Raw genomic sequence first — 21,757 nt, 5'->3', positions numbered from 1 at the left:
CATAAATTAATTGAGTTTGAACGAAGTAGATACATTTCATAAAACCCGTCTAAAACACAGTAACTTGGTTACCATGGCATCCAAAAGAAATTTGGAAAATGTAACCATTGTATCGGTCATCCTTTGATATCCCATATACAAATAAGATTCAACTGAATCGGACCATATCATTGTTTTACAAATCAGATGCTTCTGATTTCATGGTAATCCAATCTGATTGAAATACAAATCCTTATTATTACGTAATAATGGGATGTTGTCAGATCCTCTTATCACAAGGAGTGGTTATAAGTTTCTCTTTTTATTCAGATAGCATGATAACCGATATATGATGTGTAAAATAATAGGCATCGGTATGATGCATTAATTGACCAGGTCTGAACAAATTAACAATGAAAATAATCCAAAATCAAAGACTAATGAGTTATCTGGTTAGCATAGCAACAACAATGTTTTGAAATTAAAGCCTTCTTTCACATCGCCACATGGTCCTCAACATAACTGTTAAGTATCATTGAAAATTGATACAGTAGGTTAGGAAGAGTTGTCCGGACATAACGCTCGGACGTCATACAGACATCTAGAAATGGTTATTGTAATACCAGTATACTTCAACTTGCGGGGGGCTAATAACCACGACAAAGTCATGTTTCTATTTAAAGAATATTTATTTCGTTTTTCACATTAAAAGATTATACACGTTATTAAAGAATACTTGATAAAAATAGAGAAAACAATATGAAAATATGTAAACATTTGAAATGTTCATTCCTGTTGATGTCAACGATATTGTTAACAAGAATGTAATCTATTCAATTCCATCACATCCCTTCAGCAAGACGCTTTAGCAATAACAGGTTGCTAAGCGAATTGTCCTGTCTTTGCTGGTTTCCCGGGTAAAACTGTGGATTATAGAACATGGGAAACGGATAATTTGAGAATCCGGGAAACTGTGGATTATTGTTTCCTGGACTACCAGTCTGTGGGATTCTGTTTTTGATTGGTCGTCCAGTATAGCAGTCCAGGGTCTGGTTACTTTTCAACACCAAAAGTGGTTCACATCCGTCAGATATCACGGTACATGACGGCGGGGCGTATGTTGTTTCGTTCTGAACACCAAACCTTCAACAACCAAATTTATGACAAAATATATACGTACAACACAGCATAAATACTTATCGGTGATAGATTGACAGTCCCTTTTTACTTATTCTATTTGCTTTATATGTTCATTTAGTTTTGGCCTGTCCAACAAATATGGTCAGTTCTGAGGATTCTATATACATGTACATATACATATATAGTATGTGTATAGTTAATGTATTTGATGTAAGGTAAAGACATTTACATCCTTCCCTGTTTTAATCTAATATTTCAAATATCATTTACACATTCCGAACCGAGTAACTTATTCAAATCGTAAGAGAAACATGTTAGATTGGATGAAGATACAATTTTCACAGTCAGGAACAAGAACGTAAAAATGGAAAATGTTTGATAAGCGTTAACTATGAAATTTAAATTACTTTTATTTTCTTTAATTGATAATTTATTTAAGGGTTCGTTAGATGAACAATTTTAGTTGTTCATAACAATGTCACAAAATCATTAATAACGGTTTAATGTCGGACACAATAGGGGCGTAACACTTTGTGTCAATGTTTGAAAGGAACGATATTATAACTGGCCACTTACCCACAGCACTGTATGAGGCCATTGGTACATTTACAGTCCATACACGCGGCTGTCCTGAATGATGACCCGTCCAAGAGGTCGAGTCCATTATATTCACACACTGGGATCTGCCTGCCGGACACTGCGGGCAAAAACAAAACACTTAGTTATGTTACAGGTCAGTGAAAGATCACACGTTTTGCCACAATGAATCTTCATGTAGTCAAAATGGCGATATATTTACTTATTAATGGACATTTACAGTCATATTGTCATGGAGAATACATTTCTAGCACGGCATGGTTTCATTGACAATACGATTTACTGATACCGTAATTCATTTAGGAAAGAAGGAACTTAGATACACATAATATACAGTAAAGCATTTAACTGATCGAAGTGGTGTTACAATAAAATGCACAATAGCTTCTTCATTGCTGACTTGAATATCTGCATTGAAGCATTGATATCACTATTTGTTCAATTCATTATGGTATGAAAAAGCAATTGTTTGCAAACTGTGAATCCGCGTAGCAAACAAAATTAATTTATACCCCGATGAAATTAAAAATAAGTGAAATCAATGCTTATAATTAATTTTATAATCTATTTGATAAAATAAATTATGTTTAATTGTACCATTCTAGTGATAATTCTATCGAAAATATATATGCATCGTCAATTTCTCTATTGTCGCGATATGCAAAAACGTATTGGCCAATCAGAAAGCAATATTTAGTATGAAAACAAAGAAAAGTTCATTATAGAGTTTACATTTTATTGTAACATTAATTTTCATTTGGTTTTAAAAATTGTCAGTCTCATTAAAACTCGAATATTTTTTTTTATTTTAATGAGATTTTTGTGTTGAATTCTCTATTCAAATTTATCTTTATACTGCAAACGTAGACATGTTAGCGGTAATTATATTTCAGTGCATTTTGCGCAAGAAACTCTGAGCTAGAATTTGATTGTGATGACATTTTGTGTATCTTGTTTGCATAACCATAATGGTGATCGCATGATTTCATCATTGTGCGAACCTGTCCAAGAGCACATTTGCGCTAAAATGTGATAATGCTATAATATGTACGTTCATATTGATTCAATTTACTACATTGTACTTGATACTCTCTTCAAATTTCCAAATTCATCTAGAGACTTCTTTTTCTTCTGTGAATTTAATAGCCATTATATTAGCCAATCAGAAGCAACGTCAAACGTCATAGTTTCTTCGTGAGCTGACGAAGTTAATTTTTAAAGCGATGGAAATGCTCTTTACAATCAAGCTTTATTTATTAAGTGATTGACCAAAAATAAAAGCCATGCATTAGTGACGTCATAAACAAATGGCCTGTTCTCTGCAAGAATGACGTTCTTTTTTGTCGATATTTGATGCCAAACATGAATAGTTCCGTCAATCGTCAATGTCTTAATTACAAATGACATGGATGTACGGTCGTGTTAGCTGAAAACGTCATGGTTAGTCTATACCATTATCGTAAGTTGTTTCGTCGACATCAACATAAATGTTCTTTTTGTGAGCTAATTTACTTTTTTCGATTTATCTTTGTTTTTTAAAAAAAAATAGAGCAAATTTCAAAATATCGATTTATAAATCAAACTTGAGTCTTTATATTCAGACTGCATTTTTTCGGTGTACAAGTACAAAGACCAAATTATCCTCTCGTTCAATACTGAATCCATAGGATTCAGCTGATTTTCAAAATACAGTTAATCTAAGTTTCAAAACCTTTGACATTAGTATATGTGCTAACTCAAAGTAATCTTATTTATAAAAAGGAAGTCGTTCATTTATGGGGCGTACCATGTCACCTTGATGCTTGACAACACTGGCAGAATGATAAAATTAATTACACAAATTTGTTAGTGCAAAAGTGCCATGTGAACTGAATGGTGTTTTATTAGATACCTCTTTCCAAATGTCAATTGTGTCATATGTATTCAATAAATGAAAAAATAGCTGAAGCTAAAACCCGGAATGTTGTTATTATATCATTAATTGAAAGCAATGTTTCCTAATTAATATTTTACTAAAAATAGAAGTAACGGAGACTGGTCGAAAATTCAATAGATCAGATCGTAGACCTTTGCCTTTATAAACTGGAGTACATTGGAATGTTTGCATTTGAATACCGCTAGAAATGGGTTTAAATATTATACGCATTGGTTTCTTCAGATAATTATAAACAACTTTAATAAAATCAGGATGAATAGTAATAATTTCAATTATCCATTTATTATCCATTAGGCATCAGTTTCATTTGTGGATTTTAGATTCATAACTGATTTGGCAATATGCCACCATTTACCAGGCGGAATAGACTAAGGATGATGGGCGCTTACAAATATATTTTTCTTTTGCCTCTCGGATAGACGAGACTATATGAGGCTTGGGTATTGCGTAATTTAGCTTTAGAACTTAAGTTGTTAGACCCATCATAGACTGTTTTTATTAAGATATAGAAGAGTTTTAAAAATTATGACTTAAAATTTGTTTCTGTTTAGTTACGTGACCATGATTATTACAAGAGGGCTTATATATTGAGGTATTAGAAACACGATTAGAATAATTATTATTTATGATAACGTTCATTCGCTTTGAAGAAGAAGAAATTCTAGTGGGTTCAACAAGTCTTCGGAAATACTATTCAGTGGACATGTATATGTACATACAAATATTTTCTGTGTTTTATCACCATGTCATAAAATTCTATTCAAATTCATCCTTCTACTGTAAGCGTAGTACTTTAGCTGTAATCTTTTCGCGCCGAAAATGCTGCGCTAAATTCAATTTCTGAGTATTATTTACATAGCCATTATGGTGATAGTTTGAGGTTTAACAAATTAAATCAGAATTCAGCGCAATGATTACATAATCTATAAAGGTATAGAATGAAAATCCAACTTCACTCTTTATATTCAGAATCCAATTTGATTTTCGGTGTCCCAAATAACAAATTATTCATTTTTAAACAACGAGTCTATATGGATTAAATGGTTTGCGAAATACACACGTACATTAATCTAGGTATCAACAGTTCAGAATATTGCATATATAAACTGGAAGGTGTTAGATCAACTTTGATTCTAAAAGTGTTTGCGTGAACGTAGTTCTGACGATTCTTAGTAACATCGTCAACATTGCTGACTGTCCAGGTAATTACAGGTTAAAACAATGTCATGGTATACAGGTAAACACAAAGCAGATCCAAGTACTGGGTGCAGATAATACATCTACATAACAAATACTACTTCAATACATATATCCAAAATAAAAAATACTGTCTCTGTATGTTCTATTGCTTTCTCGCAGTTTGTCAAACTAAGTATAGCGAGTTTTTTTCATGCATGTTAAACATTTATGTTCATGTATAACATACAGTTTGTATCATACATATAATTAGGTATTGAATGTGTATTGTCGCCTTACTTATTCATAAATACTGTACACGTACATGTACCGGTATAGCTGGCTTATTTCAAAGGTAAAAAATCGCAATTAATTAAAATTTCGCAATACGTTAAATAAGTACATTACACATGCTTTATTTCATGTTGATTGCTTCGCGGATAAAATAGAATTTTCCAGTATCCCACGATATTGTAAAAACACCAATCCTAAGAAAATTACCAGCTTTACAGTAAACATGTTTATTACATAACCAAAGTTCAACCAAGCGTGACTGTCAGTGATCAGATTCAGCAAGATCTAAATAAAGACAAATTATCTATTTTATCCCCTAAAGGAGTTGTTTTCTTTGAAATGGTTATGACATTAAGTACATATTAGGGTATTTAACTGTAAAAAAGAAGTCCTCGTTGTCATGAAGATAAAAAGTGTAAAGCAGCTGTTGTCAATGTAGTGATGATGTAAAGAACATTATTAAAACAGCTATTTTCAATGTAGTGTTGATCACAGTATCTTGGTAGTGTTAACATATATACAGTATAATGGACCATGTGCGCATCAGTTAAGGTATATCGTATGAGTCAAGGAGCCCTAAAGGTATGAAGGGAAAGAAAAGAATGTGAAAGTTTCACGTCTCTGCTTATAAAAATGCTCTCGAAATCGTTAACAAAATTAAGTTTGTCAAAACCAAAATACTTGAAAAGTCGGCATTGCAATCGCGTTGAATTTCCATTTTATTATCATTCTCTGATAGATGTAGTAAACGACATGCGGAAATTTAGAAAAAAAATATTATCAATGCAATTTGATACAGTATAAAAGTAGTTTATTTAAAGCTGACAATGCAAGTAAAACATAGTAGTGTTGGTATAAAAAATATTTATATAGTTTGCTTGCATATTTGTAGAGAAATGATATATAAGAAAAAACTAGAATCTTTGAAAGATTTTATATAAACTCGTTTCATTGCCATAATGTTTATTTTGACATGAAACACGTACTAATAGTAGTATTTTGCATGATCCGACCTGTCGAAACAGCAAAAGACTAAATTTTATTTTATTATAATTTATTAGGATTAAGTTACATAACGGCGTGACTATAGCTAGAGTCTGTGCTTTTTTGTTGCGAGAAATCGAAGCGGCTTAAGTAAGACAGGAGGAGTCTGAGATTGCTTTAACTATTCCGTCTTTGCATATTACAGAGTTAGCTCCCTTGCGGGTAGGTATCTATTGTTACGACATTATTTTGTGAGCGCAATTCACGTGGTTTTCTCCGAAACGTATGACGTTACGCTCGCAAACACATAACGTCACAATCAATACCTACCCGCAAGTGCAGATAACTCTGTAATAAGCTAATTCGGATTAGAAGAGTTAGGCGATGCATTTACATTAATAGCCACTACCTCACGAAATTATTTATTACTAAATCAAATCCACACGCTTACCTCTTCATGTCTTTGTCTACGATATACTACGTTATATTATTCCTAAAAGATTATAATGAAGCTAGCTTTATGGATTATATTCTTTTCATAATCATAAATCAATCAATATGAAATATTATAAATCGTAAATGTTATGATGTATATTAAATAAGCCGTGATTTTCCCCGTGTTAATATGCAGGTCTATCTATTGGTAAATGAGAACAACAGATATGTACAGCCGGGTGTATTCACGGGGATTATATTTCACAATTTCGTGGATCATTGACGGGATCGCGAAATTTTCATCCGTGAAATACATCGGTTAAATTATATGCACCTTGAAGCAAAATCGCTAATTGTTTTTAATTCGCTAAAATTTATTTTTTCTATCCAACTCGCGAGAGGTTTGACCCGCAGAAAGATATGGAAAGTTTTATTTACATAGACGTATTTCGAAAAAAAAAATAAACATGATTTTGCAACCTACATGTAGTAGCTATTTATTTTGATCAATTGAAATGAAAGAAAATCTCATTTGTCACATATTCAATACATATTTAAGCGACTAATATGTCAAATAAAAGATACCCTGTATCCAATAGTATCCCTCTTCTTTATCAGCTGTTTTAATCAAAAATGTACAGTAATAGAAAAAAAACGTGTCTATTTTTTGCGTGGTATGTTTCAAGTATGAATTTATTCCATTTATGCATTTAAATAGCAACATATATCATGAATCACTGATCAATTTAATACTTTCATAGGCAAAATACATTTAACATATGGAAGGAAGGTTAACACATTTTTTCGGTATAAAATAATATAAAAGCATGGAAACAAATATGCATTGTAATATTGAGTTCACAGTATATGTTTATCAAATACAATCGACTAAAAAGTTTTCATGACGACAATCTAGTATAATGTACTTTATGTATCTGCAAGTCAATGTTTTTTATCTGGTTTCCATGACAAAAAAATTAAATAAAAGACAGTGTTATCTACTAGGGAACAATATTACATTTACAGCCCAAAGATTAATTCTCAAACTACAAACAATTACTGCACATTCAACATTTTTCTCGGTGTAAAGTTATAAAGGGTTCGCCGCTGTATCCCCGCTGGAAAAGTAACACCATTCTTTTGCATTTGCGACTCACCGTCGCAGAGATGACAATAACATATTATAACTAAGACTCGTGTTATATCATACCTGTTTCGTCAATCCGCCCTGAACGAGTGAAGCAGTATGCGTTGATAAGAGGAAGTACTAGTACTCCAAGTAGGAAAAGTATCCTAGACAACGCCATAGTATTGAAACGTCTGATTCTACGGTGTTAAAGGACAAAAAAGGACATTTTCCTGGCCACGCTGACTTTTATAGATTTATATAAAATGATATATTTCTTGTTTATGGGGACCTATGTGACTTGGGCGTGGATACCTACAATATATAGGTTAGTAAGGTTTATTAATGTTTGTCTGCATAAACAAAGTATTTCATCGTGTGAGGCTTGGCTGCAACTCTCATCTGAACGGCCAAGCAGCTCGCGGGGATAACGCACCTTGATGTGTGTGCGGTACACGACCAGAGGTCAGTGTTAATGGTCAGCCTTATTAATAGTCTCAAACACTAACATCATTGTATACACGCGAGTTTTTACTTTAACGTCAAGAGTATTTTTCCGAATGGCTGAATTCATTTGTATCATGATATCTTTTCTTTCGTTATAAAACATTTGCACTCGAAACGTCATTCTAAACTGTTTTACGAACACGGTCGTTTGTGATATAATTATATAAATTATTTATAAAGAAACACCTGTGTAAAAACCTAGTTAAATATTTCCTTGGGCATCTAATTAAAGCTGCAAATGTCAGTATGAGTAAAAGAAAGATTTCAGGAACGTGTTGTGGTATCATGTCTTGTTGATTTAATCAATGACATCATATACTTACGTACCATGACGTCATTTCAGTTCATTACTCATTTGACTTTACGTAGTCAGTTATATTCATTGATATCATTATTTTTTGTGGGGAATCCTAGATGTTTTTAACACCTTGGTTTTGTGGCAGATTTTTGTAAACCATACCTTAGACCACTTGTATGCCTTAGTCAGTATGACATCTTATTTATTTATTTATTTATTTATTTATTTATGATATCTTATATGTAATATTAAATGTCATCATCCGGGGGCCATTTCACACTAATCTATTTTTGTTGTTTATTTGACAAGATGGAGGATGCATAAAAAAATTTCTTTTGCAATTTTTTTGGATAACTTATAATTAACGAAAATCTCACGATCACCCAGTTCCCCTGACCTTGGTTTGGTTGTCACGTGTATTTCTGCTTTTACAAATCAACTTAAAAGGTATTAATCAACCTATCAAGGCCAACTTAAGGAGTTTCCTCTTCAAGCAAAATGTGTGCTTATTGGCGGATTCTTAGTTCACAACTCATTTATTAGAGTTGTATGGTCTATAACTTTCGCTCTTTTTGTCATAGTGAAAAACTGTTTAAGTGTTATACATATTTTTATCCGTCTGTCTGAGTTTTAAACTTTCTAACTTTACCATTTTTATAAATTTGCAGCACTGGAAGTATTTTCAATTATAAAAGTAAACACTCTTTTTAATGTGTACACGTGAAAATTCGGCTCGAAAGGTGCCGAATCATTCCGAACGCTTCCGAACATCGTCGCGACAATCTCGAAGTAAAACGAGAGTTGTGAAACCAAGAGAAAATGTCAACAGTTTTTCATAATTAAAACATGTGGTCGACCTCAGCAGACTCTACAAAGAAAATAATGCTCGCACGTTACAATACATGTATTTGAAACTCACAATATTTTACGGCAATGTTTCAAATACTTAATCTGTGGACATATATCAGCATTATTTGCTCATATCAGCCAGATGGAAAACGTAAACAAACACATATGCGTTTGCGCTAGTTACCTGGCATGGCTCACCACGTGCAGGTCGTGTCGAACGTCAGCCACGTGATACGATTCGGAATCCGACAAAGCCCGAAGTCACTGAACATGGCGGTAATTGAATGCGCTTTATTCAAAACCAGGGATATATTATCCCTAGATTTCTACTCGCTTACAGGTATGCTTTTGGGGAGGTAAATCATCAAGTTTCATGTCAATGTTTAAATATCAAATGTTTAAGTTACATTTCATGTTATCAAACGTAAATATGGGCATTGAACTAAGTTTAATTGGTTGGCCTGGCCATAGACGCATTTCTTTCGTTTGGTATACATGACGTTGCAGAATATACGGCATTGTGCATTTCGGGTGTTGAAAGAAGTCAGATAATAAGGTCCGAACAATAATTAAATTCAAGGTTAATGTACTTGCAGAAAATCAAGCAAAAATCCAAATCAGACCAAAGAACATATAATCTTGTCTCCCGTGTTCAAATATATGTCTAACAATATAATTACTGTGTGCGACTTATTCTATCACCTGCCTCACTTGCGTATGCAGCAGATGTAAACTGAAAGTGATAGTCATTCTAGCTCACCCGGTCCAAGATCATATCATATCATCGTATCAACTCAACATTTCATCGTTTCATCAACTTTGTGCATGAGTTTTCTCATGTGTTTTAGCCAAAACTATTTTATCCCATGCAAACCTTCTTTTTTTATCAAATAAACGTTTACAATATGTGTTTTAGTCCTTACCTGCTTTTTCTTACCGTGATCTTTTATCCTGATATTAATGCACGACTTGTAGTTTGGCCCTAAATGACCTTAGTTGTCGATGGGCCGTAAAACTCAAACAAACAAACAAACCAAGATCTAGGGAGCGTACGTCATTTCTCGACGTCGGTCAATATTTTCTTTAATTTTAAATTTCTACAATACGTTTCCTATTACTCACATAATTGTGCATAGATTGTAACCAAATTTGGCTAGAAACATACATGGGACATGGAACGGAATTTTTGTTAATCTTGGTCCTGGCCTCCTAAGGCAGGTGGGACAGGGCCCTATAATGTGAAATAAACAGTTTTTAAACATTGTTGCGGAAATAAACACTTAAGACTATATGCCTAGCATTGCTAGACTTTACAAGACAGGTGAGTGATACATGCCCTCTGCATATTCTGACGAACAACACTTCAGCTTTACAACCAAGGCATTATAAAATAAGCATGACCTAGGCCTCAACATATACACACAATATAGGTTACCTACATCTGGTGACGGGATTGTCGTCTGCTTCATAGTCAGTACACCTTTAATAAAAACATTTTCAATGTTTACCGTTATCCTTATATACTGAAATCTTGTAAATACCACATCCAAGATCTTTTTCACTTCATTTTTATATCATTTTTATTCCCCTTTATTGACATTGACTCCAAATACAAGTACATGTAGACTGGTAATATTAATCACTTTACCAAACATACAAACACAGTGTTCACAACGTTTCACTCAACTACCTGCATGAACATTTTAATTGACGATAAAGTAACATTCGAAAAGACTACAGAGTATATACTTCCTATATATCCACCTGTACCGAAATGCCAATTCTGAAGTTTGGACAATATGTACATTGTACACTTTAAAGGAAAATGTCTTCCGGTGAATTTATGTCTCAATTTCGTGTAAAAAATAGGTCAGATTAATCTTAAATCAATAGGTCTCTGTTCTAACATATGCTAGCAATTTCTAGAAAAAAGAAATCAAAAGATATGTATATGTTTTTAAAAATCAAATTGATTCTTATGATTTTATAGCAAATTTCCATATGTTGGGCTTGAATTTAAAAACAGAAGACATGCATGAATATGGACACATATATCGAGCAATTTATTCATAAATAACTATAATATTTGGTGCCTTTCCAGCAAGCATTCACTGTCCAGCAACTTTGAATAAATTGCACTTCTTAATTTCCAACTTCCAGAATCATGCGCAAAATGACAACTCGTTAATCTAACTGGAAATTCTGATATCAATTGAGCAACAAATGTTTGTGTTTTACGGCCCATCGACAACTTAGGTCATTTATGGCCGAGCAACAAATGACGACCTATTTACTTCATCTTGGTTGAATAAAGAACACATACTCAGACTAGAAGTTAAGTGTAAAGTGAATTTGTACAACAATGGCAGTTACTTTTAAATAAATTATAAGGCATTTCTAATTTGTAAAATTATGCCTCTATCATTCTGACTGGCGCTTGAATGACGACTTCCTGAACTGTATTACACCAAGGCCATCTAAGTTCCTTATAAATACCTGCCCAGCTTTATTCTTTAAGATTTCTCATAGTTTTTCCACACCATTCCATGCTAGATCAACATTTTTTCAAATATGAAATGACACAAAATCATCTTGTAAACTTTGAGACAAAAATACAGTTGAATAATGTGATAGAATATACTGTGACAAGCATCAAGATTTCATAAAGAATAAGAAAAACTTTTGGACAGTCATACACATGTATGATTTGTGATCATTTAACGCAGATTCATTCTTGTATTCATTGCAATAAGACACACCTTATCAACATCTTTTGAACAAATTCTGAATGAATTATTCAAATACATGAAAATACTCACACTCAAATCTCACGATATAAAATGGGCATTTGTGTCCTATTATTCATCATAAATCTTTGTACAAACATTATCTTCTATAATAACAACAATCCAAGTATACCATGCTACAAAGTGTACATGTATATGTTCAACTACAATACATTTTAAAAGCACACACTGACTGACCAAGTTCACAAATACAATATAATGCTATCAAATATACATTGTATAGATCACAATATCACATGCATTTCAAATTTTCCACTTCACTTTCTTACAAAAGTCCCATTCTCCCGCTAAGATAATGATGAAATTTTTAGAGAATCTCTTTTCTTGAGTAGCTTGCGAGTTTGTGCCGCCATGTATTCCTTCCTAGCTGGGCTAATTCTTAGTTCTAAAATGTTTTTAAGTTTTGACACTATTTCCATGGCAGTCTCTGAGTCTGCCTCAAAGTCGTGATGTTTGTAGTCATGGTTACTCAAATGTGTCAGTCGAAATATACATTTTCCTGAAGCCCAAAAAAAAATTGTTTTAATAAAAAAATATTTATTCAAATATATACATCATTTTGTTTTTCGTTCGGTACATAATTATATACAATAACCTTGGTTTCAATATAAAAACTTCATAAAAATTTTAATAATAACATGGCACAAACTATATCATTTATTCAAAATAGACCTGGAATCATCTACTTAAAAATTGAATTTGATTTGTACCATATAACACATTGTCATGATAATGTGTCTATCTTTTTGCCTAGAATTTATTCTTTAAACAACACTTAAAATTTACCTGTGACTTTTTCCTCTATGATGTCGCAGGAAGCTATACTGTCTGCGTCATAAGTGACGGCCTTCTGTCGGAATATACGTCCTGTACCCTTACTGGCCACAGGGTCGATCTCCACCTTTTCTCCGCTAACCCCTACAATAACATCATCTTTATCAACAACTTTTTATAAAATAATAAACAATTATACTGTTTGATTTTCAATATACAGTTATCTCTTTTATACATGATAAAATTACTCTTTTAACAAAAGTTATTTGTTACGCATTATAATTGATCACAGTCAAGATGTTCAATTTCAGAGATATTGGATCTTTTAAATTGATATAAGGCTAACTGTCTTGATGATAATCACATTAATTTCCTTCATAATTTTGTAGGGCTGAAACGATTAGTCGAATAATCGAGCGATTAGATTATTGAAGCTAATCGCTGATATCGATAAAATTTATAATCGTTAATCGTAACATGATAGCAAGTGCATTGTAAGCTGACTAAACACATTGGCTAATCCGACTGTTTCATCTCTTTTGTACATGTTTTGAACTCAACAAGCATAATTAAAGTCATTAATCAATGAAAAAGTGGATGTCAAGAGAAAGCTTGCAACACGCTGTTCGCCAATTTTCACTAGCAATCGACTCCATGTTGTTACGTCACGGAGGCAGATCGCGCGACGCTCGGGAGCGAAGGAGCATAATCTTGAACTTTAATTTTACTATTGGATTGTTTATCATTAAAATGTTTTGTTCATATCTAATTGAAGATAAGAGTTGTAATTTTTTTTTTTTTTTGATCACGGAAATAAAAAAATTCATTGACGAAATTTGGTCATATCGCTCTGTGGCGATCCAGATTTGGTTGATTAGTCGTACGTGTGAAAGTCACGTCAAAACAGCGGGTTAGCAGACTTGATTTAAACGATGTTACGGAAGACATTACAGGAAAGGAATTCAGAGCTTATTTGGGATAAAATACGTTTGTTTTGTCAATAAATCTATTCTTATTTGTTGGTAGGCTTATATTATATAAGGCATGTCCTCTGTCATATACAGTTGGTGTTATTATTAGTTGATAACATAACATGACGGACGTTTTCAGTAGTCAGTAGTGACACACTATAGGCCTTCAATTCAATCGATTAATCGATTAGTAATCGATTACATGTGACGAATAATCGAATACAAAAATAACTAATCGTTTCAGCCTAATTTTTAGTACATACAGGTAAATGCAAAAAGAAAATTGTCACTAAAATTGTAATTTTCATTGCGGGAAATGATAAATTTATCCCTAATATCTAATCTAATATTAGTAGAACATACCAAGCTGAACTTCTGTATTTGCTCTAAGTTTATGAACCAGACTGACGATGTAACTTTTATACTGGTGACTGGTGAGAGATTCAGCCATACCAGACATATCCCCCTCCTCTTCCTGCACCTCCTCACCCCTCGTACCTGAAATGATCAACAGAGGTTGTAATAATGTTTTATATTTTAGCTTTACAAGATAATCAGAAAATCAAGCACCATATTCAACCAGTCCAACTTACTGTGCTGCCTAACAAGACAGAATTCCATAGTGTCCATGTTTGCCAGCGTAGCGTCTAGATCCACAGCGACTCCTGGTTCTGTCTGTTTCTCTAGATTGTAACTCTGACCTGTAAAAGTTTATCATCTCATCATCAGTGTTACATCAAGGTAAAAGACACCAGTATGCTTGTCCAAAGATCATAAATGAGTTCTTATACTATCTAGTTTTATCACAGATAACATTACAAAATGTTAGTGTTTTTGATTGGCTAATCATAGACTTGAGATTGATCCTGGGACTAGGAATTTGCATTTTCAGTTTAATACATAAATATATAACAGGGTATACGTAATAGGTGTGAAAAATTATAAAATAATATGTTATATGTACAAACTATTTTGAGTACATAGCGACAATTAATGTGATGTTGTCTAAAGATAACCTGATCTTTGAGGGACAGCTGGTGAAAGGTTTATCTCATTCCGCTTATATTACTTATCTTCTTGTACATTTTATTGTTAATTCTACTGTATATCATGTGATTGTGTTTGTTTTATATATGTCTTGATAAAGGGACAGACTGCCACGAAATTCAACAATATATTTTGTCTACATGGTAATAGGATTACTTCCTTGGTCCATAAGTTTATTCTAGACTAAAGCACAAAATATTGTATTAATCCGAGGCATGCTATTGTATGACTAATTAATCCATTGAGGTGTGTTGGACTAGGTCAACTCATATGTCTAGCCTGTATCTGTGTATTACCTGGTCTAATTTTCACCTTCCTTCTCTTCAGGACTCGCTGTAGGATATCCTTCATAGGAATATCCATACCTTCCATCTGGAATTTGTTGAAACCCCGATGTGGCACATACCTACAAACAAATCATAATCTGTGATTAAATACTTTATTACCAATCTTAGTAACATGCAACAAAACCTTGTTACCAGACATCGCAAAATTTGTGAATCCGACGGATATGTTCGGCAAAATTTGACTCGAACCACCTATTTTAAAATCCAGTCCGGACCCGCCCGTCTGGCAATTATTGAGTACCGGATGTCAGTAGAAATATCATGGCGTCAATAAGTATTTTGCAGGTGCCGAACCTGACAAAAACATAACCTGCATAAGATAATCATGAAACAGCTGCCTGGATACCAATAACAGGAAGTGATGTTTACTTCAAAAATTCACATTAATGTTCGGCCTGGCTTACTCACAGTCCTTGCAGGTCCGAATGTCCAGTCATTTATTTCAACTTTCAAAATGTCTGCGTTACATGTAAATTGAACTTGTGTCATTCAAAAGTTTCTGTTTTATTTGAAGCACTACATGTTTTGGCTGCAAGCAAACCTTTTAGCATATCTTTAAGTACAATCCAATTTTATGGAAGATTTACTATTATATTCCCGCCATTCTGATAGAGTTACTTCCCTTGAGGAAGTACAATGAAGTGCAGTAAGTCAATCTGATAGATCAGAATGTATGCCTATCCGTGCAATCTCAACTAAAAAAATTTGATTGTTCATTTGTTTCTTTACTAGCAAAAAAATATAAAAAAAATATTAGCTCTTTCATGCTTTAAATCGATACAATTTCTTAATCATTTCTTTTTTCAGTAAGTACTATATAAATAGGAGCTGTATTATAACTGTTGATCTTTCTATACTTACACTGTAACTACAAGAGAAGCCTTCGACATAGTTTGGGTCGGTATGTTTTTTTCTACTAATGCCAGCTTAGCAAAACCGAATTTTGACACAGGTTCCCGTTGGTCGAGGCTAGGGAAATCCATATCGACCTCACCGTCATCTTCAGCAATATGTAGGGAATACATCTCAATGTTCTCACTATTCAGAAGTCAATATAATACATATCTGACACTTAAGATAAATAACATTTATAAAAATTAACATAAAATAATCATAAAAATGGGTTTTCAATTATATGATATTTATTATACCTAAATATGATATTTATTATACAGTAAAACATGTTTTTACAAGCCTCTGGGGACTAACAAAATTACTTTATTATAAGCATACATGCAGTTTGTTATCCACATTCATTTGCATGACAAATATATTAAAGGAACCTTGGTGAGGAACGAAAATTACTTAAATTATTGTAAATTTGTTTTTTTATAAATGTGTTTTATGGTACGTTTAATTTTTGGAGATAATTTAACTATCCTATTCCTGAATGCTAGCTACAGCACCCTTAAGTTGAATTCCTTAGAAAAAAATTATTCAGACTTCTTATATTGCCAGCATTAACATGGAAACAAACACTGTAAGACAGTGACAAAATACATACTTAAGTTTTGGCTCCCTGCCCTCATTTGTATACTGCCAGCAGATGAGACCGATGAGTTCCTGTATCTTGGCTGTAACTACACACACAACTGGCATGGGGTAGGGCCGATCAGCTGGCCCAGCCATTGTCAGGAATATGTCAATCTTCCTGGAGTGAACACCAGCACTGGCCTGTCAAGGGTATAAGGGCATATAAACTCATAAAATATCTATTTAGAAGGGAGAGGTATATTAGGTCAACCATTATCTACATAAAATTATAGGGGAGATAATCCACATTATCTACATATTAGGGGAGATAATCCAATCAAAACAAGTTAGCATCCATCATCAAAATGAAATATCTACCAATAGAAAAGATGAAGTTTTAAGTCATTTTAAAGTTATATGTGCCGTATTTTTCATTCATCCGAATCAAGATGAGCTTTTAATATGTAATTCACTACCAAAAGTTACCAGGATTTTGTATAATAGCTAATTCTTATAATGCATCATACAAGTTTGTCTATCGATTTGAACGATTTTCGCAACTTGATTCATCAAAACTTATTAATTGCAATAGAATAAATTATTGAAGAAAACATAACATGTCAAAATGTTTGCCCAGATACAGCATATATAACTTTAAAGAACTGACATTTTGCATCAAAAGTAAAAACCAGACTTGGATTATAAATCTGTTATCAACAAACCAAAATGAAAAAATCTTCAAGTTCAGAACTCCAAAAACATTAAAACTTTAAAAAGAAAAGTAGTGATGTAATTTCATAGAAAATGATATACCCTCCCATCAAACTTGAGATAATCAAGAAAGGGATTGTCCATATCACTTGAAGACATCCCTAGTTGTTCTGTAAGTCTTGATTGTTTGGGTACGGAAATTGGAGATTCTGCATTCTCTGACAGTGACTTCTTCTCAAACAAATGGCCTCGATCTTCCACTGACATTAAATTAAAAACAAATCTTACCACATATCTCAGTATTATTCATTTCTCTTAGCAGTGATGATAATGATATTATTTTAAATGTTGTCATATAAAATAAAAATACAATTGAAAATGCATGCATTTTCCAGAATCACAAAGCACAGCATAAAAGGTGTCAAATTGTAATTACTTTTTAAAATGTAGAACAATTAAACAAATAGAAACATTTAGAAACAGTTTTATTGCGCTCTTTGAAACAAATTATACCATCAAAGTGAAAACATATTTTAATGAAAGGATGTGAGCATTCAGAATAATCAATACCATTATAATTCATTGCTGCATCCCTCCATGGTATGTTCTTAACTTTCCTCTGACTTCTTTTTTCTTTCTTCATGCGCTCTAATCTCTGTGCAGTGTTTGACCTCAATCTGTGACCTGATGTAAAATAATTTTCAACAGAAAATTTATATACTTCCAAATAAAGTTGCAACAGAACACAGAAACAAAAGGCCCAGAGGGACTGTATCGCTCACCTGGTTTGTAATGCCAAGAAATGTTCTGGATACAGGTTCATTGTTGCTTTTTTGAAGGAATTTGAATATTTACCTATAATTCACCTATTGGGCCACATCCCTTCTGCCCCCAGGGGTCAGAGCCAAAATTTATAAAAATTCTGTTTCCCTTTCCCCAAGGATGTTTGTTGCCAAATTTGGTTACAATCCATGCAGAACTCTATGACTAGTAGCGATTTAAAGGAAATGTTGACAGACAGACGGACGGACGCCGCGCCATGACATAAGCTCACCGGCCCTTTGGGCCAGGTGAGCTACAAATCAACCAACAGATTTCTAACTTATTTATATGATAATACAATGTAAGTACTATACCATTCGTCAAATAGGTTTCACAATACAACTACAGTCAAACCTGTCATATTAAGGTGGTCTTTATATACAGGTGGTCACAAAGGCAGGTTTGACCCCCTATAAACTCCTGTTTAAATATATTGCTAAAAGATGCTCCACTGCCGACAAAGCATAAACGATACTCATCATTTGAACAATAATTCATGTTCAATCGTGTATATATATATGTCTACTTAACACAAAAAATATTATAAAATAAATTCTGTTGCTTTTGATGCATGTGCAAGCCAATCAGTACTTCATTCCATATTACATAGTGCCACAGATTTTTTTCCAGTATGCGATTAATTATTTTTAATATTTTTTAAAATTAAAAGCTCAAAACTTCTCATGATCAATGGTGGTAATGGCGTTATGTAGCTAGCTTTTGTAACTGAAAAATAATACTACATCATCCGCTCCTGTTATTTATAGCGAAATAATACCATTTGTCAGCGGTGGAGCATCTTTAAAGATTGTAACATATAATGAATATATGACAAACATACCTGGGTATCCCATGTCAGGCATGATGTCATAGGACCCCGAGGATAGCTCCATGTCTGAGGATTCCATTCCACTATCATCAGCACTGGATGGGTCAGATCTAACAGGTCGAGAATTTATTGATTATGTCATTGCAGTATGTTCAGTAAATCAAGATCATTTTTGTTAAACAAAATCCAAGACTTATTAGAAATAAACTTCAAATGTTTACATTGCATTTATTACCTTAAAGGCCCACTACCTTTCCGAAACGGCTTTAATTTTTAAAATGGGAATGTAAAAACAAGATCGATAATTTTGTAGAGTCTTAAAATTTATTTACTTACCGTTAATACTACTTTATCATCACCTTCTGAACGATTTGATTGAAATAAATAAAATGTTTATTTTCATAACGCGGGTCGTATTATGTTTCCCGCCTTCTTCCTAAATACCGCGCGGTAGTTGACTATCACTGCACCAGACGGCAAAACAGCGAATTGACTCTCCACTGTTTTCATATATTACGCATGAAATCTTGCACATGTTTGGTGTCGTAACCTTATTTTAGGTTATCGGTATGCATTTTCTGATGTTATTAACGTTTCTTAAGAAACCTTTATATTTTGCTGCGGAAAGGTAATGGGCCTTTAAGTATATAAAACTTGAACCTTCAATTCTTCATAATCATTTATTAAAAACAATGATCCTTATTCTTGCAATAATGAAAGCTACATGGTATGAAAATTGGAATACAGGAGTTGCAAATATATATGAACATTATAAAACTTGAAAATATACTAGTGTGGTAAAATAAACCATTACCTGTTGGGTTGTTTCCTTTCAAAATTGTCATTTTCATCAGTCTCTAAGACAATTTCACACATTCCTGTGTCATCGCTGGTGATGAAGCAGTTCCTGATGTGCGTAATCAGAAAGCCAGCATCATCCATCATTGCCATGCTGACTGATAAAACTTTCTACACAGTGATACTGATTTAACAAGCAGAGCTCACATGCACTCTTCAATTTTCCAGTGTATAATATATAGTCCAATCTGAAATTATAAGTACATGTATGTATAAAAACATTAAAATTTGTTTAAGGCTTATTTAATTTAGATTTGTTAGCTATATATAGTCTGCCTGGATATCAATGTGATTTTCTCTGGATCATTCTGTCAAAAATACAGCTAAATAATATGAACCTTGGTTTGTACATTCATCTTATTCACTGTTCTGTATTGATTCATGGACACACAATAAAAAAATAAATAAAGGGCCAGCTTTGACACTATATTAAGTTAAGGCACTCATTGTAATCTTTAAACAGTGTCTCAGCAGGCATGTGATTGGTTTGTTCAGTTATTTTTTCCTGAGCTGCCTTCATTCCATCCTCGATACTCCAGGAGTTCTGATCACTAACGATCTCTACACCCCTGCGCTATAGCTATCTCATAGTAAAATTGGAGGCAGCTCAGCGGAAAACATTTGAGGAATCACAGGCCAGCGAAGATTTGAAGACTCCAGACAGAGCGATGCCTAACATCAAAGCCACACAGTCGACCACAGTATTTTACCTGTTCTGTTGTCTCCAGTTTTACTATGAGATAGTCCAGGGGTGTAGAGATCGTAAGTGATCGGAACCCCTGGAGTACCGAGGATGCTTCATTCATAACAAAAATGTAGTTTATATACTTTTGTAGATTATGACATGTAGTAGCAACTGTTGTAGCGGAAAAGATATCACCTTCTGACTGAGTTTTCCGCTACTGCAAGGTCCCTCTTATAAAGGTGATATCTTTTCCGCTACAACAGTAGCTAGACATGTATTGGCTAATAAAATAAATAAAGGGCCAGCTTTGACACTATATTAAGTTAAGGCACTCATTGTAATCTTTAATCACTAAATCAGTGTCTCAGCAGGCATGTGATTGGTTTGTTCAGTTATGTTTTTCCTGAGCTGCCTTCATTCCATCCTCGATACTCCAGGAGTTCTGATCACTAACGATCTCTACACCCCTGCGCTATAGCTATCTCATAGTAAAATTGGAGGCAGCTCAGCGGAAAACATTTGAGGAATCACATGCAGTCGAAATATCCACCAAAGCGAAGATGAGCACAGGGAATCATGACGTCACATAACGCCAACAAATGCAGCACTTGAATCGACACAGAGAAATCCGAATCTTTGAGTTCATTTCTTTGAGTTTATGCTAGATAATTATTACATCATATACTTCTATAGTTTAAAGTGTGTCCTTTAATTCTAAATTATGTCTTCTAGCTACATAAAATAGAAAATAAAATAAACAAGTAGAGCTTCTCTCTTCCTATGCCGTGCATGATTCATATTAAAACCTCTTGCATTGCTGCGCCCTTAAAGGCCTTACCTTCAGTCATATTACACTAAGAAAATTAATTAGCTTACCTTTCAATTTCCACTGATTTCATTCCACAGTAATGATAGTTGGGTGTAAGAATTATATCACCGGAAACCGGACAGTCAATATAAAATTAATGTTCAATATAAAATTAATGTCGAATATTTTTTTTCCGGAATAGTGTGACATTTAGTAACCGTACTGTATTTCTATAAATAATTTCTGTGCACGAACAAAAAAAAAAAACAAAAAAAAAATGAATAAATCTGTTGACAAGAGTTCA

The 21,757-nt window shown here is 33.4% G+C and overlaps 2 protein-coding genes and 1 long non-coding RNA gene across 3 annotated transcripts; 1 reads left to right on the top strand and 2 right to left on the bottom strand.

Annotated features, from left to right (window-relative positions):
• Positions 1-649: 649 nt before the first annotated feature.
• On the bottom strand, positions 650-7,997 carry LOC138321477 (uncharacterized). The gene is made up of 3 exons (XM_069265204.1): positions 7,752-7,997; positions 1,696-1,816; positions 650-1,122 (listed from the first exon to the last, which is right to left on the bottom strand). Exons 1-3 carry the CDS (start codon positions 7,846-7,848, stop codon positions 822-824), a joined length of 519 nt encoding a protein of 172 aa, XP_069121305.1. The 5' UTR covers positions 7,849-7,997; the 3' UTR covers positions 650-821.
• Positions 7,998-8,769: 772 nt separating this feature from the next.
• LOC138321474 (target of rapamycin complex 2 subunit MAPKAP1-like) lies at positions 8,770-21,621 on the bottom strand. Its single transcript, XM_069265200.1, has 12 exons — positions 21,522-21,621; positions 19,917-20,148; positions 19,115-19,212; positions 18,022-18,135; positions 17,554-17,711; positions 16,772-16,941; positions 16,129-16,305; positions 15,217-15,326; positions 14,467-14,574; positions 14,237-14,371; positions 12,915-13,046; positions 8,770-12,627 (listed from the first exon to the last, which is right to left on the bottom strand). The coding sequence occupies exons 2-12, from the start codon at positions 20,051-20,053 to the stop codon at positions 12,416-12,418; spliced, it is 1,551 nt and encodes a 516-aa protein (XP_069121301.1). The 5' UTR covers positions 20,054-20,148; positions 21,522-21,621; the 3' UTR covers positions 8,770-12,415.
• LOC138321479 (uncharacterized) lies at positions 9,569-15,722 on the top strand. Its single transcript, XR_011208338.1, has 3 exons — positions 9,569-9,661; positions 14,415-14,614; positions 15,248-15,722. It is a non-coding gene; the product is annotated as an uncharacterized lncRNA (long non-coding RNA).
• Positions 21,622-21,757: the final 136 nt, after the last annotated feature.

The sequence above is a fragment of the Argopecten irradians genome, chromosome 4 (assembly GCF_041381155.1).
Source record: "Argopecten irradians isolate NY chromosome 4, Ai_NY, whole genome shotgun sequence".
Taxonomy (NCBI): domain Eukaryota; kingdom Metazoa; phylum Mollusca; class Bivalvia; order Pectinida; family Pectinidae; genus Argopecten; species Argopecten irradians.
The sequence above is the reverse complement of the archived record's forward strand: the minus strand, read 5'-3'. Positions and strand labels throughout refer to the sequence as shown.

Bases quoted from the DNA above. Each gene is read 5' to 3' on its own strand.
- LOC138321477 (XM_069265204.1), bottom strand. From the start codon at position 7,848: ATGGCGTTGTCTAGGATACTTTTCCTACTTGGAGTACTAGTACTTCCT. The intron at 1,817-7,751 runs GTATGATATAAC...TTTTGCCCGCAG, and splicing joins AGGGCGGATTGACGAAACAG to TGTCCGGCAGGCAGATCCCA. The intron at 1,123-1,695 runs GTAAGTGGCCAG...TGGTTGTTGAAG, and splicing joins GGCCTCATACAGTGCTGTGG to GTTTGGTGTTCAGAACGAAA.
- LOC138321474 (XM_069265200.1), bottom strand. From the start codon at position 20,053: ATGGCAATGATGGATGATGCTGGCTTTCTGATTACGCACATCAGGAAC. The intron at 19,213-19,916 runs GTAATGGTTTAT...TCGACCTGTTAG, and splicing joins GAAAGGAAACAACCCAACAG to ATCTGACCCATCCAGTGCTG. The intron at 16,306-16,771 runs GTATGTATTTTG...ACTTCTGAATAG, and splicing joins GGCAGGGAGCCAAAACTTAA to TGAGAACATTGAGATGTATT.